Source organism: Amphibalanus amphitrite, unplaced genomic scaffold (assembly GCF_019059575.1).
Source record: "Amphibalanus amphitrite isolate SeventyFive unplaced genomic scaffold, NRLGWU_Aamphi_draft 000048F_arrow, whole genome shotgun sequence".
Classification (NCBI taxonomy): Eukaryota; Metazoa; Arthropoda; class Thecostraca; order Balanomorpha; family Balanidae; genus Amphibalanus; species Amphibalanus amphitrite.
The window spans coordinates 1,429,828-1,449,329 of record NW_024881544.1 but is presented as its reverse complement, the minus strand read 5'-3'; the positions used below and the strand labels follow the sequence as shown (position 1 = coordinate 1,449,329).

The window sequence follows — 19,502 nt, the reverse complement described above, 5'->3', positions numbered from 1 at the left end:
CTGCGTATTGAGTGTTCAACTTTTACTGCTCAAAACAGACATCATGTAAAACAGCTATCTTCGAAGCAAAAGCATTTTAGATCGAAAGTATTAGCAATCTACATCTCTCAACTAGGTAATCTGCCGCTTTTCTCTATGTAGTCGCTATTCTATTCTCTATTTCTATAGTTGTTGCATATTGCATGAAGATGAAAAATACTTTATTACGCATACACATGCAACGAATCATCACTTGTGTCACGATCTGTAAGCAGCGTTATACATTTTTGTTTTCATCTCCAGGGAGTGAAGATTAAGATGGACAACGAGGGCAACATGATGGTGAAGAAGCTGGCCAAGTCCAACGTGTTCGTGCGCTACGCCAACGGAGAGAACGCCGTGGGATCGGACATCCTGAAGCTGCCTCAGGCCGCGCTGGAGGCCAACAAGGGACTGACGGTAAGCAAGCACTCCTATTGAGTCGTCGGTCCGTGCAAATTGTATGTAGCGGACGAGCTTCTACAGTATCTCTTAGAGCAAGGCCAGATTTGGCTGTGTGCGTTTGTAAAACACAATAGAATGTGGCATTGGTTTTGGCCCTATGGGCAATGGGCATACATTGCACATTGTCCTTGCTGACTGACAGTGACACCACATTTCCCAAAATAGCGCTTATTTGGACGAGATGGACCACGAAATCGCTCCTGTCCGTGCCCCGGAAGCAGACGGGCTCCGTGCTCCCTATTATCAGGCGGCTGTCGGCCCCATTTTCGGCAGCCGGGCGGGCCCCTCACTGACATCGCCGGCGTCTCAGGGTCGGTCGTGTGCTCCCGCTGACCTCGCCGGCGGCCAGTGCCGCTCTCCGCTGGCCCCGCAGGCACTGCCGAGCGACGGATTCGCACCCCATCCATCAGCGCTGAGCGCTATCACTGACATCAGCGCCCAGAGAGCCCGCTGGGAGTGACAGAACACAGCCAGACGGCGCCAGACGAGATCACGATCCGACGATAATCCTTGGGAGGAGAGGCCGGCAGATGCCGATCAGTTGATACGAGGCTTTGTTTGATATCTTTGGATTTATCTGGTTAACATATTCTTAAGATCTTTATTCATGTTTTTGGTTAATGTATCGTTGTTTTCTGTTGCCATGGCTTTACGGGAGATTAGTTTGACCTTCAGTTAATTCCACTAATCGCGGGGCGAAGAGCACGCCGCATGACATATGATTTTTTCCTAGAAACCTGATGGGGCATGCCCACACCTCTCAGGAGCGCGAAGCGCCAATATTCCCGTTTCTGGCACATCCATTTTGGTATATGACGAATGTCCCTGCTAGCGATAATCACAACCTAATTGATGGAAAAGATATATGAACTTAGAACGTCTGTCATTTCTCAATCATACGGATGCTGGTTGTCCTTCCCATGTGCTCAGAATTCATAGTAAGTGAAAAACTAAATAGTGAAGTGAAGAGGTTTCTCAATATCCTTTGTACGTGATCCGCAAAACATTGAAAAATATTTTCAGCTTTACTGCGTTGTTGATTTTATGCATGAATCGGTGAACACAAACAACATTCCGAAATATTTTCGGTTCTGCTTGCAATGCAGTCAGTCGACATTGTTGTTCGTATTCCGCTCATCATACGGACATTCCACCCATCAAAGACGCCCATCCCCGGCGAATTCCGTGGTCGTTTTCAATAGGCAGACTCACCCATCGATAAGATCTAACGCCGACGCAACAACAATCCCTTTCGGACAATGCCTGACGTCCACTCTCCCTTCCGACAGATGTTCGACCTGAAGAAGTTCCAGCAGAACGTGAACCGGGAGCTGAAGCGACAGTACCCCGACCGCACCCGGCTCGAAACTCAGTGCATGACCTCGCTAGCCTTCGTCAAGAACGAAGACGACATGCTCAACTGCCCGTGCTGGGTGCTAGTCATCAACATCGTTGCCCTGGACATGCTGAAGGGCAAGCTGATGCCAGGTGAGCGGCTGGAGAGGGGACACTTTGAGAGGACGGAGCGCTGTCATCGTGACATCCCGACTGGGATTAGGCGTCTGCGTGGGTGGTGGCACTGTGTAGGTAATCATATGCGAGCACTGCCTGCCGCATTGTGCAGTATGAGTTGTACCCAGACAGTGGGAGGATGGCCATTCCATTGTTCACTATTTGAAATGCACGACGTAATCTGTCCGAGCCCCTTTGTCACTGGCTGGTAATATTTCCATCTGAGGAGAATATTGGCGACGACATGGAACTGTGTGCGGCATGATTTATCGTCGATTTAATTCACATGGGCCCGTTGAAAGCTCAATGAAAGAGCCTGGCTGCTGTCTGCACCTGGCCGGTCAAAGATCTTTGATCCCTGACCATTGTCTGCGTTCTGTATTTCCTGAGGATTTACCTCACGGCTTTGTCAGACTCATTTGTATGCATACCGCACTTTGAACTTTGTGATTCACTTTGACCTTTGTCTCTGTGAGTGTGAGGTCTGTGACCTCATCTGACCTCCCCACCCCCTCTCTGAACAGGTCTGAGGTCTGTGACCACATCTGACCTCCCACCCCTCTCTGGACAGGTCTGCGGTCGGCGATCCCCCCGAGCGTTCCGGCAGTGCGCAGCTCGATCCCGATCCCTGACGAGGACCCCTACAGCGTGGCCGGTTCTGGCGGCAGCTCGGGCTCCTCCGGCAGGATGGGCCGCTCCGAGAGGCCGCCCAAGCTGCCTCCTCGCGACACCGATCGACTGCCGCACAGAGATATCCCCAACGTGAGTATACGAGCGCGCCGCCACACCCAGGCTGGTCTAACGTGACACGGCGGGGTATTGCAGGTATACGACAAGCGGTAGTTACCTCCACTGAATGCTCATATATCGAGAGTGGTGGTGACAGCTCGGTTATACTCAGTGGTGCAATGGTTGGAGTGGTAGCACTGCTCAGAATAGCGCGCACTGCACAACGTTTCAGCCGCAATTATTACCGTCATGCTACCTAATTGGTGCGGGGGCCTGCACTAATGGGCAGAGTGTGATTTCGCCGACCCATTTCCCCGGCACTCAATGATGCAATAGACGGAGCTTTGCACTATAAAACTGTAATAAGGGTTTGCACTGCGCCCTAGTCATGCACCGCCAAATCAAATGCCGGTCACGCGTCGCACGGGGTTACTATATCCACGTGTGGTCGCTGTTCTAATGGGGGACTAACACGGTGATACCTTTTACAGCCTGACTACGGAGACGACACGGACGAGCAGGACGCCCCTGTTCAGAACAGTGGAGGAGGCGGAGGTCTGAGGGCCCGGCTTCACCTCGGAAGGAAGAAGGAGAAGAAGGAGAGGAAGAAGGGCGGTAAGTGGGAGATGAGAAGCTGGGAAATAAACGAGGAGAGACAGAACGTGTAGCTAGTGCAACTTCTGGATAGATAGATTGGAGGGGAGGAAAGGCTGCAAATCAGCTGGAGGCTGGACGATTGCCACGTCACGGTTCCGAATAGCGGCAGACAGGGGCGTTCCTCTAAATCTGTCCTGTTACGTCAGCCCGCTCAGCTGCACTGCTCCTTTGGAATGTTTGTCCAGCACGGGACAAAGCCACAACGCTCATCCGGCCGCGGCACGCGGCTCCGCTGGTGGCAGGAAAGGCCGGCAGCTGAGAGTGAGGGGTCACTGACTCCGACAGAACGACTCTGACTCACGGAGCTCCGGGCGGACGGCGGGAGTCGCGCTGCGCAAACCAGTCAATTGCCGTCACCTGCCCTCCGGGTCCGGGGAGGCCGTCTTCCGGGCCGGTCTGTCCCACCGAACCGGAGGTCAGGTTCGCACACATCTAACGGACAATCACCCATGCATCATTGACTGGCCAGACGACGAAGCTAGAGGCGACGGAAACGCCATGGGTAGACACACCTGTTATGCCTCACACGCGTACTCATAGACCGGCGGGTCACTGACTCGGGCCATCACGTGATATGCCAACGCCTGGGTGCCTTGTGGAGTCGAGCCAACGGTCCCAAGCCATGACATGTTGGCACGGTCAACAGTTGACACTTCCTGTCACCTGTCAGTTTGCGTCATGTGCCGTGTCAGGGGCGGCCCGAACGCAGCTGGGACTGGGAGCATTGAAGCAAAGCACTTGGAAGCTGGAGGGCGTGCCACCGTGGTCACGGTGGCTCGCTATTGCGGTCGAGAGTCGGGATGTCCCTCATCCCCGGGTCTGAGGTGTGGCAGCTGTGACCGCGGGGGAGAGGAGGCAACGAGACAAGATGGATGACAGGAAATACACGACGATCTTGCGCTGCTCCTGTGGGCGATTAGACTAGAGGATCCCGCGTCACTGAAAGGCAGATGATGACGCATTTTCAGACAGGTAGATATAGGAAATGCTCTGAGAGCCGAGAGCCGACACCTGGTATATTGAAAGTGCACATAACGTTCGGGGCTTTACGGAATTCCCAGCGATTTCCGACCGATAAGACGACGTCTGACATATAACTGCAAGGCTGGCGGTGAGAATGCAGGTGCGAGAGTATGAGCTTTTCGGCCACAGTTTGCGGTACCCATGGTGCACCGTTTGTTGAAAAATGTGCAGTTTGAACATTCCCGAGGTGAGAAGTAAGTAGCGGACAGTTGAGTTCTCTGAACCCAGACAGATGTGTCGACTGTTGAAGTCACCCTGACCAGAAGCTCGGGGACACCTGCACGTGACCGTAGCTCCCGGCTACCGGACGATTCTATGACATCACCACGTGCCGAGCGATGGGCCCACTGCAGACACTCAGCATAACCAGTTGTACTTTCACTGAGCGCCGGCGACAGCAAGATTCGCGCAGTGGGGCTAGGGTTATGCATAGGCTGAGGAAGAGAAAGTTTCGATTGGCGCTATCGACAATGGATTACGGAGCTCAGTAGTTGTATTTTATCATCACGATGGACCTATGCTTAGAAACAATATATCTGATATACCTTTGTGTTACTGAGTGCATTTGCTGCAATAAAAGCAAAAACGGGCGAACTATATAGTTATTCAAGGTTAGAAATATGCTTGACTTTCTGTTTTCCACGCATAAATTATATTTAACTTTTGGAAAATCATCTTACAGTATACCTGGATGTGCTTTAACAAATGTTGACCCATCACTCTTTCCTATTTTCAGATGAGCTCTACTACGGAGGCTTCCAGGCGCGTGTGCCCAACTTTGTCAAGTCGAAGGGCTCCAAGGAGGACCCGTCGGCGGGCCGGGACCCTCGCGAGCTGCGGGGCGACCCTCGTCTGCCAGTGGACCCCAGGGATATGCGCGGCTACCTGCCCCCGGCGCACCCCATGCAGCACGCCACCCTGCAGCACCAACCACAGATGTGGCAACAGCGAGCCGGCTACGACCCGGCCATGGGTGAGTGGCTACTGCCCTCGGAGGGTCATGGGAACTCCCTGGTGGGGAAAACAATGAGAGGGGTGTGGCGTTTACTGGCAAGGCGTGGAGATTCGGGGAGCTGGTTTGGTTGGGTTGGAACAGTCTTGCACTTCTCTGCTATCTGCATGACAAGCTCTGTGACAAACTGTGGTGCATGAACAGACTCAAGGATTGTGACTATGGGCAAGTCTCGTGCTCTTCCCCTCCGCACGACAGGGTCGAAGGTTTCGGGGCGATACATTGCACCACCATGAACCCTTTTGTTCCCCACTGTACCTACTTTAGCACGCACTTCGCACGGAATGATGCACCGGTTGACCTCAAGGGCAAAATGGACCAATTCGGAAACTTCCTTTACACCAGTGTCATCACTCAAATGTCTAATGTTGTTGTAGCTATAGAGATTCGTAAATTCGAATTTATTGGCTGCCCCCGGTGTAATATTTGCTGGTCCATTTTGTCCCGTGAGGTCCCCGCTGGTTGACCCCGGTCTGACCCGCTTGCTGACCAGTCTTTGACCTTTGGTCTGCACAGGAGCCCGGATGCAGTTCGGTACATTGCCTAACATGAACCGACTGGCGCAAAATCCCGTCTCTTACGTCCAACCCATGCCAATGCAACATGGTAAGTTAGATAAATGTTGTTCTAGATGTACGATATAACCATTTTCTGAAAATATAACCCCTACGTCTGCATAATAGTTAACATTATTCCTGCAACTCAAGCTTAAAAGTGCTAATGAAGTCAAAATTATTAATTAATGGTTAACGTTATTGGTGTAGAACATGAGAAATTAACACGAGATAATCCTCAAAGAGAAATTGATTCCGTTCGTCAAAGAGGATACCTTCTAACCAAATCTAGCCATAGCAATACCACCATTCTAGGTATGGCATTGGATGGACGTCTTGCATGTGTCCCAGTCTGCCTGCTGTACGAGCTGTGCGATTCACACATTACATAACCTGGCGCGGTCGGTCCCCTCCCCGTCTCACCGCATGTCTTCTGACCCGGTGCTCCCCCTCTTGTCTCCCTGTCTCTGTTCGGCTGTGTCTCCGTTCAGCCGTCGACTGGGAGTGGGAGCGATACTGCGACGAGGCAGGTCGGCCGCAGCAGTGATCGCTCGTTCCACTCCTATACACCGGTGGGCTGCACTGCGAGTGCGCCGGTAAGGCTAATGGGTAATTAAAGCCGCGTTAACGCACTTCACGGATTGCCTTCGCATGCCGGCAATCTGTCTCCTTCTCGATGCCTGTCTATGTGCATGTTTTTTTCCGACTGACTGACTGTTTGGTGATAGTTTGCACCGGTGTAAGGGGCGAATGACCCACATGACTGACGAAACAGACTGGTGGTGACGTTGGCTCGACCTGACCTAGCCTGACCTGACCTGACTTCAATGAGATCAAGTGGTCACGAATATGAATTACTTTTGAAGACAAACTTTTATGAACAATCTGCGGTATTTTACGAACGCTATTCTACCTGACCTGAAGACTTAACCGACAATGGCGCATTCGCTCGACCGGAATATGACTGGATGGCTCTTGCATATTCAGACTGAAGCGGTCCGTAAAGTTCCGACATTGCTGTTGCGCCACTCGACCCCAGACGGCTCGGACTCTGTCTTGCACGGCGCGCGTTCATTACGTTAAATACCAACCGTGACCGACCGAAGTGACCTTTCGCGCGACCGCGACCCACCGGCGCGCCATTTCGGGGCGGTCGCCGGCCGCGGCGGTCAGACCCCGACACGGGCCGGCACTAGCGACACGAGACGACGGGCACGTTCTGACGCGTGTCGACACGTGCCGCGGGAGGCCCTACGCTGAGGCACGATGGACGATGGGGGCGTGGTCAATGTTGTGGGCGTGGTTAGCGCACAGTTGAGAACACTTTGTGACTAGCATTGACCGTGACGGAATGGAATTTAGACCACGAGACTTAGACTGACCCGGTGCTGCGCCGGTGACTATACTCAGTGACGACTCATTGACTTCGACTCCACGACTCGACTCATAAGGTACGTGACCCGGCAACATATTTTGGTGCATATGTTTACATGTATATATCTGCGCGTAACTAACTGCTTTTAATATATAAATTGTATGCATTGCACTCGCCTTAAAGTACTCAATGAACTGTTGAGATTTAAACCTATAGTTCATGTCGTAACATATGTAATGTGGCCTCAAAGTGCTTATTATAAGCTTACATGTAATAACAGCATGCATCAAGCTTATTTATCGCTGCATTATATTAAAAAGCAACATTCCGCTTAAGTTTCAAAAGAGATATACATAGACATATGTCGGACATCCTATCTAGTTTCAAACTCATTGCGCTTTGCTCATTTAAATCTTAAAGTCACGAAAGACGTTCTCACGGACCAAGCGCCGGATATCACGACCATTTTGCACCGCGACAGCAGACCGATTTCACGACAAAACGGGGACAACGGAAGTGTGCGTGCTGATAATAGAATTTTAAGCCTGATATGTTTTGACGTTTTACCGCTCAGTTGACACGACCTAGTTGTCCCTTGCTGTGCGGTGATTCATTTTTGAAGTACATACTCATAATGTACGATAGCATCATTGCGGATGAAAATAACGTTGCAATACATCCGGAAAAATGTATTGCAACATTCATCTTTAGCCAAATCATGAATATTTTCAGGCAATACTAACTGCGAGCTCCGTTTTTCCAGACCCTGATGCGGAGGAGTCGCCGTACGCGCGCTTCTACAACTGGAACGTAGTGCCGAACCGCGTACCGGTCTCCTTCCAGCAACGGCGCGCCATGTACGTCTCCAATTGGCAGTGACGCGCCGCGACCGTCTGCAGTGCGCCGTGTGTGTGTGTTGGAGGACGCCGCCCCTCTCGGTGACAGGACACTGATGGAGCCGACTGGGGCTCGCCTATGGTGGGTCTCAGTGGGAGAGGGCGGTGACAGCACGGACTGGAGTGCTGGCCCATACCGAGAGCAGCGCCGGCCGCCCTCAGCGGGCGGGGGCGGGGGCGGCAGACTGAGCGGCGCGGGACGTGACCTGCCTGTGATAGTGTGAGCGGGACAGATCTGGGGCCGGGACTGCACCAGGGACCGCGCGCCTCAGCAGAGTGCCGAGGGACCTTCTGAGGACTGATGGAGGACCTCAACACGCGATTGTCAGCGCGCTGAAACCAGCTCGGGAACATGCTGACTGGAGAAGCCGTGCTGGCCGAGTGGGGCATGTTTCTCAGCCTGTCAGAGTGGGAGGGTGCCTGCCTGCATCCCGCAGGCGCTTAGTATTCTTATTTTAATGGTTAAGTAAGCCGCGATGGTATAATATCGCGCGGCAAAGATATAAAGTCTTGCAGTTCGTAATTCCAAACGGGTGAAGCTGAACTGTTGACTGATGTCAGCGACTTCACCAGCGGAGTTGCATAATTATGTGTAAAACCGCCTGATATTGTGTGCATTGCCACTATTTGCATCGAAGAATAGCAGGCTGTTCTTTTGTCGGTTGTGTGCGGCATATGATCGTTTTGTTTTGCGTCTACGTACGGGCGAGCACCGAACATGACTGGTGTGTGTGCGTGTGGGTGGGTGTGTGTATTTGTGTTATGAAGAACTGGGAAGTAGGTGTTCGCTACCCCTTGCTGCTGCTCAGAATCCTGCGTCGGCTCTGATATACGAGAGCAGCCCGACGCTCAGACGACCGCTGCCGGTGATCGTTCCGTATGGTATGATTTGTGTATTCACGTTACACTACAGACTGGTCACGGTTAAGCTTCAGATGTTGGGGCCAAAATGATTATTTTAACAATTTCGATGATTTGATTTCATGATCAATAAACAGGTATATGAATAATTTTATTTGTAACTTCATTCCCGAAAACAAAATTACATAGCTTAACGAAATCAATCTAATCCATGTGGTTCCAAACGTCTTGGATGTATTTAAACTGGCTTTAAACACATTTGAAGACATTTGTGAGAAGGTAGTGCTGTAAAGCACAGTATAGCTATATGTTTCATGTATTTATTGTCCCAACCAAAAACTCTTACCGAGTTTCTTCTGAAGCGTCATTTGACGGAAGTGTTCATGACAATGTGCCGGCTTTTATGTAAGTATAGCTTGAACGATGGCGTGTGCCCTCTACCTATCCAGGCGTGTATATGAACAGAGACGGTCGCACAATGTTGTTTGATGCTATCTGCAATGTAGTGTGTTCTTTTCCTTCCAATTTGTATGGTCATTGTGCTGCATTTAATTCGATGGGCCTCCAGTACATGCAATGCAGATGCGCAATAAAGATTCATTGATAGCTCTTTGCATGTTTATTCAGAAGTATATAGGACATAGGACATTTTACGCATACGAGTAGGTCAATGTTGAGGTCATCAGCGCAGCATTTTCCCGTAACGGCTTCTCGATTTAGATAATTTTTCATAAATCCACTCAGTCATTTCTCGTGAAATAAAAGAGCCAAATCGCCGAGGGAAAAATAATTAATGGCTCTTTCCATGCTCTCCTGCCCACATGTCCCTAAATTTGACCTCGGGCCATTTACCAACAGAAGGCGAGAGCCGCCAAAATAGACGGACTTTGGTATGATTTGATATTTATTTTACCAGCATCGCGTTAGTCTCGCTGTGACAAGTCGAATTGCTTATTTATATCTAACCTTAACCCTCGCCCATGTAGGGGGGGGGTTGGTGCAACCCCCCCCTGAGGTTTTTCGGAAATAGTGCAAAAACGGCGGCGCGCAGCGCCGCCAAATTTTGGGTACCTTATGGGGCAAACCTTGCGCATCTTTTGATAAAAAAAATTTGACCGGGTCATGTCAGGTCACGGAGTTATGACGTCACAAAGGGAACAGCCTCCGGCCGGATTTTCACAAACTGAGTGCCAATGCCCGAGGTTTCCTGCCGGTGGTACGAACATCGGTTGATGGATCGTGATGAAACTTCCCATGCATGTTGGGGCAAGTATTGGCTATCATATGGTATAAGAAACTTGACCGGGTCAGGTCAGGTCACCGAGCTATGACGTCACAAGAGGAACAGCGTCCGGTACTATTTTTGAAAAGCGCCCGAACCACTATTTTGCTAATTCTTGTCACCTCAATGGGAATATGCAGCAATATTAGCTTCTATAGGGAGCAAATGGACCTCCCAAATCCAAAAATACAATCAGATTTCAAAAATTTAAATTTTGATTTTTCGAATTTCTGCCGCGGACTGTGACCTTGCCGACTTCCGGCGCTCCCAACGCGCCATTTTTAGAGCTAGGGAAACGAAATACATACCAAACGATAGAGAATTGATCAAGGAACACGATAGTGAAGGTTTCAAGTCGATATCTCCCACCGTTTTGCCGCAATCGCCGCGGAAAGTTGAAAAAAGTCTATTTTTCCGAAAATTTGACCTTTGACCGGTCAAAAGTAGGTCAAATGTTGACCTAGGACCAAAAAATATACCACCAATCGCGAGATCTCGGCGAGAGCAATCCGTTGGTCTTTTCCGCTAAGCTCTACGACGCTCCGTTTTCAAACGCCAAGGGGGGGGGGTCGCACCAACCCCCCCCCCCCTGCATGGGCGAAGGTGGCAGATCGCCGTTTACGGGCGAGGGTTAACCCTCGCCGGCACAGGCCATTTTGAGTCCTTCGACGGCACAAGGGGGGGGGGGGCGGTGTACTTACATACGACCCCCCCTCGCGTTTGGTCCCTGATCGGAGCTAGAGCCTCGCAGAAAAAACGAGCGTGTTGCCCGTGACGAGAGGAAGCCGATGATACCCAATTTAAGGTCCTAGGTCATCGGTTGACCTTCCAGGTCAGGTCAATGACCCAAAAATCGGGAATATCGGGACCTGTTAGAAAGTCGTAAAGTGTGGCTGCTAAGGGGTTTTCTGGAGTGCTGATCACGAATATCGTGTTAGTTTTTATCACAGATGATGTTGTTAAGCGTTTAGACCAGGTCAGGTCACGTCAGGTCAGGTCAACCGGTAGGGGTCGTGAAGGGTGTTCGTAGTACCTGTCATCCACCTCTGACAGCTTCGTAACATGTTACGAAGGCACCAAAACTACTTCGTAAATGTTCAAATTGTTGCTAAATTCGAATTCAGCTCCAAAAACTAGCCTAGAAACATGTAAAACTCGAAAAAGTGAACCGAGGTCACCAAAGGTCAATGACCTGACCTGACCTTCAGGTGACCTTGGCACCCACCCTTATGCATGAGAGCAACATCAAATCACATGTTTGAACGTTTGAAACCACGAAAAGCTTGCAAACGCGCGGCTAATGCGAGCCGACATACGCCGAATCGCGATTCCGGTCAAACATGGTCTCGGAAAAGACGTCACAGGTCAAAGGTCATTTGGGTCAGGGTCATGAAATTTTCAGGGTAGGTGTAAAATTGATCAATGCGAGGGTACTGAAAGTTTCGTCGCGATCAGCCGCTTTTTCGCGAAAAACCTTAGGGGATGGGGGTGCATCAACTGTGCCGGCGGCGGTTTAACCCTGTGCCGGCGATGGTTAAAAGGTAAACTTGAATATTTGACCTCATGTCCAGGTCATGATCTAACCTAAAAGATTGTCATATCAATCAATCAATATTATTGAGCTGAACACATTCTAGCTGCTTTCATTAGTCTGCCATGATGTCTCTATATAAAAGCTCGTCGCAATCCGCCAATTTTTAAGCGAGTTACTAACGAAAATCGGAGAAGGGTTCATCCGACCCCACTCTCCCCATGAGTGCGAGGGGTAATATCTATACCACAGTTCTTCGTTGCCATACCTCTATTACGACTGCATGTCGAGGGTCAACTTACTTTGACCCTTGTGAACCACTGCAAGGAGAAAACGTTGGTCTCCTCTTGTCTCTTGATCATATCTACCTACCTTTGCCGATTTAAATGACCGTGACTGTCCACAGATGACCCGTACTTCTCTGGCCTGCGTGTGCGCGTGCCGGGACTGCGCGGCGGCCTGGAGCGTGCCGACTCCCTGCTCTCCTCAGAGACGGACTCTCCCTACTCTCTCGGACCGGAGCCGCGTGGTCGCCACCGGCGCCGCTCCTCCTCTCGCTGCAGAGAGACGGCTACCGAACAGGCCGCGGCTCTATACACCGCCAACCGTCCGCCAACGAGCCGCCACGGCCGGCACCGCTCGCGACGCCGCTCCCACTCCCGTGAACACTCCGGGTTCCCCATGGTGTTCCCGGTGGCTCGCGAGCCGAGCCCGCCTGACTCGGACTCTGTGAGTCCGGCACGCCGCCGCCAGCTGAGTCCGGCGGAGGTGTACTCGCTCAGTATGAGCGTCTCCCAGCTGCCGCCGGAGCGAGAGGCTAGTCCTGCCCGGCGCAGAGCGATTCGCGTCGGCAGAGAGCGACCACACAGCCCGCTCGGACCTCGCGGCTCAGCTTACTCGCCTAGCCGCGAGGTGTCGCGCCGGTCGGCGGCGGCTGATGTAGAGGGCGCGTACGTCGCCGGCGGCCGGGAGCCTGTCAGTCCCACGGGTGCAGAACACAGGGTGGAGGAAATGCGTGAACGCTTCGAGGCCGGTCTGCTGAGCAGGGGCCGCCGCAGCAGACGGAGTGTGGCGCAGGAGAAGTGATGACCCTTCGAACTTCGATTTGGACGAGCATGTGGATCAGACAAGGTGATCCATGTGCTCTAGGACTCTTTCAGACCTGGCAAGACCACGTCTGCATCCGCCCAGGGTAGTGGACTGCAGTGATGTTTACAATGGGAATGACCAGCGTGATAGACTGACAGCACTAGCAGCACGCATTCGGTGATGCGCGGAATACACGTGTGGTGAAATCTGCTCAAGGACAGTGTAACGATGAAATGACAGCGTGAGCTGAGCTCAAAGACTCACCGTTCGGCCATGCAGTGTTCGAGGCCGAAATGTGCTCAGAGTTCGCTCTACCTGGCTCCGTTTCTCATGGATCGGTGCTCTTCCAGCTGCGAGGTCTCGTTTGTGTGAAGGAGGTCAAGCAGTGCTCGAGCTAAGCTTCATCCTACTCCAAGTAAGTCAGGTGTATGATGCGGTTACTAACTCAGCAGGTGCTAATACTGGCGATGCTGCTCTTTTCAGCAGCTCGTTCAGCAATGTGCTGGATTTTTTTGCCATTTATATTAAATGCGCGATAAACTGCTGTTATATGTCTAGAATGAATGTCGGCCGAATTAAAAATGTCTACTACCGTCTACTCTCTAGAGGTTAGAGGGATATTACTCATAAGTCTTATATCAAAATTGGGCAGATAAAATTGCGAAACGAACAAACAGCTTCTCACATCAGTGCTCCTTCTCCGTTCTGATATTTTTCACCAGGTGCATGTCTGTAATGTACCGACGATTATTGCAAGGTTGTGCAACAAGCTACCATGTCTGTGTAATGCCTGTGACCATGTCTGTGACTGCAGGGTGGTCGGCTGGGGTGACAGTCGGAACCTCGGCCCCCACAATATGACCGAGTGACTGAAGCGAACGTAACAGTGTGTCCGTTGTTTCCGGCGTCCACGGCATAACGTGGACGGTCCAGAGAATATGTGGACTGTGGAATGTAACCGATGATGATTGATGCCGAGAATCAGAGAGCCAATATACGTTAGAGAACGTATTGACGCTACCTGTACTGTCAACTTTCGATGACCGGTGTGTATGCCTCAACCTCTGGTCGGTAATTAGCCCTCTGAGGCCAAGTCTGGTCTAAGCGAACGTGCGCCTTGACTGATGTAACCGCAACGCGAGTCACAGTTTGTATGTAACGTAACCGATGATGATTGATGCCGAGAATCAGAGAGCCAATATACGTTAGAGAACGTATTGACGCTACCTGTACTGTCAACTTTCGATGACCGGTGTGTATGCCTCAACCTCTGGTCGGTAATTAGCCCTCTGAGGCCAAGCCTGGTCTAAGCGAACGTGCGCCCTGACTGATATAACCACACCGCGAGTCAGTTTGTATGTAACGGATTGATGGTGAGATGACGTGTCTGCAATAAACCGAATTTACCGTTTGCATTTAGCGACTGAAATGAAATGGCGACAATTATTGGTACTTTTTATAGCTCAAGAAGATCATTTAAGCAAATATGGTCATTAAGACGAGCAACTAATGCCATTCGTGCTTTGTCAATCCACCAAATCTCTTCGTTACGAGTGAATGAGCGCGAAATGAGATGGCACGGGCAATCCCGGTCCCACGACGATATTGTAATTGATCGATATAATTTGTCTTTGACACCTGTTCGATCTTTCGATCGAAGTTTGTCATCCATACACTTCAAATATCCATTGGACAGAAATACTCGTAATTGCTTCACTGCACGAAACAGGCGTAAAATTTGTCGTCAACTCAAAAGTTTATTCCTCGTAACTGAAAGCATTTTCAATTCAGGTTTAATCCTCCGGAAGTTTTACCTGTTTCTCATATGGAGAAAATCACATATTGGCATTAATTTCTCCAGTTTTAATCAAACTCAAAACTTGGTAAATTGAGTTCCGGTCTAGTTAAATGGCAAAGGACTGATTTCAGCTTCCTCTATTATTCCGGGTTCCAATTATCGGTTATCCACTTATATAACACAAACGGCGTTTATCTACCCGGACTTATAATCGTAGCACAGCGAACCAGCGAAAGACATTGCCTTTGGATATTGTGATATAAGAAAGGGAAGTGTTTCGCTTTATCTGCTGTCAAATAGGCTAATGTTATTTCGCCGATATTAATTACTCTGCCATTTCCTAAACATAAGTTTTTTCGCACAAAGTTACCTTAAGATGGATTATCGATCAGTTTGTGCGCAATCGGGATGGATATAATGCCATGGATGGGTAGCACGCCATGGATGGATAGACTATCGCGGATAGATTGCATGTCATGGCCATGGATAGAATGTCATTATTCGGTTATCGCTCGCAGACGAATATTCGAGTAAATAGATGGTGTTCTTGCTTACAACAAAACACTCAAAATTAGAAGTAGTTCGATGACGTTAGGCCGGATGATAAATTGACACATGCCTAATAACTTTAGCCGAATAGCTGTTACCGGGAAAAGTACACCACCGTTCGTTGTATAAACTAATGCCAATACTGTTTGCGCAAGAGTGACAGAATCCGAAATTCACCGTACAGTAGTTAACTATTGCACAGGAGACGAACAGAACACACATCGCTGTTCCGAGTAGACACGTGGCACATTCAGGTACACCGCCGGCACAGCGCGGCAGAACGAGCGGTTCAGCGTTCTGACGTCCCCACAAAACAGAGAACAGGACCTCGATAGCGACTTTACGCTTAGAAAGAGCGATACAGCGTTCCAGCGCCCACAGAACAGAGACGGAGCAAGAGCCCGCCACCGATACGGATTCGGCGCACACGAGGGAAGGGGCTGGCCCATTGAGAGCGGTGGTACAGGGGCTGGCCACCGATGCCTATAGAAAAGACGGAGCAGGGACCGCACCGGTCACCGATACCTATAGAAAAGACGGAGCAGGGACCACACCGGTCACCGATACCAACACCATAGACGAAGCAACGGGAACGCCCACGATTCCGACAGTTTACTTAGACGGAATGCCACCCACCGATAGGTACTGATAGAAAAGACAGAGCACGGGTTGTTCTACACCATCGCTGCAGTACATCAACAGACACGACAGAACGCAGCGTGGGCCTCACGTCGCCGAACGATGCACGACACAGCGAGCGCCAAACTAACAACCTACGCTATAACTAATTCCTACGGTAAAATAGCCACTTCTCTTACTGTTTTATAGATTTTCACCACGAAAACGTCAAGAAGAATAGAGATTCAGGAAACGATAGCTACATCGGCTAACATTTCAACGAGCGCTAAAAGACTGCAGAAAATAGCGTATTCATCAGACAGTGCGTCTGCCATATAACACAGGACTACAGCTACGTAACTAACTGGCATAACACCGTTGCTGGCCGACTTACGAGCTAATACGGATAGCACATCCACATCACACGCCAGTCGAGACGGTCGACGGCGCCCCGGCCGATATGCACGATACCTAACGACAAAAGCGGTCCATGCAAGGTTATATTGGCTCGGCACCCGTCATATTATCTGGTAACGACATCACAGACACACGAAATAAATACACATAGGTTCTGTTATTTGGTAGATGCAGACCCGGTAAAGCTACAGCTTTAGCATCTACGCTTTGAGGTTGGTTACTTGACACTACACAGAAGACTACGCTGTAATTATTTCAACGCATAACATATTTTTAGTATGTAGTGTATCAATCCAGATGCTTCTCTTGGGATGAATTGCAGTTTTTGCGTGTTTTTCTTCGGAAAATTTCAGTCAATGGAATAGTTTCATTTGCTGCGTCGGTTGCAGATGATTAATCTGCCCTTTCTTTGGATAAGAAAATAACGTAAAGTAAGCTAAGAGCCAACTTAGGTTAAATTGTAGAGTTTGAATGTCCATTAACATTGAAGAGCTATGTGTACCTACTTACATTCACATTTAACCCAATTTACTATTTGATGCGTTACAATCAACTGGCACTGGTAAGCCCGTAACTAAATCATTCTTGTAAGCTCAAACGCGCTATGTCTCGGCCAAAAAAAAAAAAAACTTAACCGTTTCGTTATTGAGTTTCATGGTTTAGATTCCTTCTCTAATGGAGCTTCTGATCTTAAGTGACTGGATTTTTTCGACAATCATCACACTATTCTAGGAACTATAGCCGCCCCGGCTGTAGTTCGTGTCGCCCCGGCTACCGCCCCGGCTAGTATTTAATCGTGTCGTTCATTAAAAAAGACAAAAATGATGGTATCAGGCTAATAACTCTTGAATTTTCTTTATGTCACCGTTGTGCTTGTGCCACCCGAACAAGAAGCAATATGTCAAAATGTGTTAGAAAAGCCATAAACCATAGATACGGTACCTACCTGCTATCCTGCTAATGTGAACTGTTACTAAAAAGCCACGCAATGGCTTCTAATGGCTTCATACTGCTGCCAGTGCTCGCCCAGGACTGGATTGACTCAGGGGCATGACTGCGCTGAGATTTGAAAACAATGCCTAACTTTGCGTATACTATCGTCTACCACTACATACCACTCATTCTTTTTTGATAGAACTTTAGTAATCATATCGAGGGGCGGTAAGCAGCGCAAATCCAATTACAGGACTCCTGCGCCGATCTTGTTTATCAAGACAAGGTACCTAGTTTTGCCTAAACGAGATGCCAGATATATATATGTAAATTATGACAGAAATGAGAATCAAAATTCTCTCTCGAAAGCCAAATAAATGGGAACACGTTTGACCTTTCATAAATAACACGCCGAAAATCTGCTTGTTTTCACCTTTGCCAAAACAAAGCCAGGTGTGGTGTTCTACTCCGTGAAAGATGGACCTGTCGTTTGGCTGTTGGGTGTGTATATTACATATGTCTTCGAGGAAGCTGTCTAAATGCAGCTATGTTTTTAAGGACATTGATTGTGAATGTCATTATGCGTACCTAATAGGGAACAATGCATTACTTTGTTTCTTCTTGTGCATGCTAGCCCATATGAGTTTTCAATGTGTTCGGCAAACACAGGCTTGTGCAGCATTGCCGTGGAGAACAATTCATACGAAAATAAATTTCATGGAGTACGCAACATTACCAGTATAATAACATACATCCGGTTATTGACGATTAAAGCCTATTTACGATGACGTCATATGAAAATAGCTTTATCTCTATGCTCGCACAGTATACGGTCATGGGCTAATAACTTTATTTTAGCAGGATAATAGAAGCCAGGCTGACTGATGACGCAGGCTGTGCTCGTATGCCGCGTCCCGTTCTCGCTGTGGACTCAATATTCCCGCCGGCCGGCCGGCCACTGCTCCGACAGGGACGAACCCTGCTCCAGGTGGCGCTACCGATCCCGGCGCAGTCGGCGCAGGTAGCGCCACCGTCGCCGGCCGCTCACTTGCTGTCGCTGGCGGCGGGTGGCGCCGGAGTCTGGTCGTCCTGGAACAGCGGGTTCTTCACCTCCATTTCCCCGGTCTGTTGAATAAAAATGCAAACAATGGGTTAGTGCGTGGTGCATGGTGACTGCGATAATGTAAAGCTCCTTGTAAAATACGCTTGAAATTTTGAAAGGTAAAATAGTTCAGGATTTTTATCATTATCGTTTCCTATTAACTACTGCACCGTCGTTAAAGACCTGGCCCTGGGACAACGTAACTCGGCAAAATATTATTTTCTAATGGAAGATTGACCACCTGTCTAAATTAGCTTATTGTATTACACCACTCACAGGCTCGAGGTTAGTTCTGCACGTTGACATCAATTATAATTATAGGCACTCGAGGATAAGTACGCAGCCAAAAAACAGCACCGCACTGCACATACACTGAAGGATTCGAGGCACGTCAAGAGCCCTCTTCCAGTTTGTCAATTATACGCGATCAAATCATAAAGCTGTCGGAATTCAAAAGGCACACTGACGTGATGTGATGCGAGCGCGAGCGCGACTGTATGCTGGATTTCATTCTCATGGGATTCGACCGTCGAACACATTTTCCAACAATTGCTAGGGCTAGGGAGTTTTTGTAATCAATCATACAACTTATTAAAATTTAAATGTGCCAGAAAGAGAATGAACTCTTTTAGTTCATGCAATGCCTACCTAACTGGCTTCATCGGCATCACATTAAATTTGGTAGTTTTTTTATTTACGGGCTTGATGGATTACAATGCTCTTCCGTGCCTAGCATGTTCGTGCCTATATTAGGTAGAGATAAGATCTACTCAAAGGTCACCAAACTTCTACGCTCTCTTGCCCTTTACTTCAGCCAAAGTTTGTCACAAATAAAACGTTGACGATTTTCTCAATGAAGTTCCGACTCGTTGGGACGTAAATAGCTCGCGACTAGTGGTCCATTGAGCTGATCTTCCGGGAGCTGGGAGCGCAGTGCACCGTCGCCCCGGGTTACCAAGAACGCCGCCCGCGACGGCCCGACCTATGGCTGGTGCCACCGGTAATCCGCGCACCAGTGGCGTTCTTTGAGCGGGGTTCAGCCGGGTCGGTTAGACCAGGCTGCTTACATATAGTTCGAAGA

At 49.5% G+C, this 19,502-nt stretch overlaps 2 protein-coding genes across 10 annotated transcripts in view; one reads left to right on the top strand and one right to left on the bottom strand.

The window, feature by feature from the left end:
* LOC122377619 (serine/arginine repetitive matrix protein 1-like) overlaps window positions 1–14,415 on the top strand; it is a 72,390-nt gene extending 57,975 nt beyond the window's left edge. For 4 of the 9 annotated variants that reach the window (XM_043357860.1, XM_043357861.1, XM_043357863.1 and 1 more), the window contains 7 exons: window positions 283–438; window positions 1,773–1,971; window positions 2,567–2,757; window positions 3,216–3,339; window positions 5,141–5,377; window positions 5,933–6,022; window positions 12,322–14,415. In XM_043357860.1, coding sequence (XP_043213795.1) covers window positions 283–438; window positions 1,773–1,971; window positions 2,567–2,757; window positions 3,216–3,339; window positions 5,141–5,377; window positions 5,933–6,022; window positions 12,322–13,001 — 1,677 coding nt within the window. In that variant the 3' untranslated portion in view covers window positions 13,002–14,415. Of the gene's footprint in view, window positions 1–282; window positions 439–1,772; window positions 1,972–2,566; window positions 2,758–3,215; window positions 3,340–5,140; window positions 5,378–5,932; window positions 6,023–6,461; window positions 6,567–8,108; window positions 9,713–12,321 lie in introns of those variants that run through there. The other 5 variants (XM_043357867.1, XM_043357865.1, XM_043357864.1 and 2 more) reach the window with 3 other exon arrangements.
* Window positions 14,416–14,748: 333 nt separating this feature from the next.
* The window catches only part of LOC122377620 (protein cab-1-like), a 30,082-nt gene continuing 25,328 nt past the window's right edge, over window positions 14,749–19,502 (bottom strand). Inside the window, exon 8 of the mRNA XM_043357869.1 lies at window positions 14,749–18,444. Coding sequence (XP_043213804.1) covers window positions 18,364–18,444 — 81 coding nt within the window. The 3' untranslated portion in view covers window positions 14,749–18,363. The remainder of the gene's footprint in view (window positions 18,445–19,502) is intronic.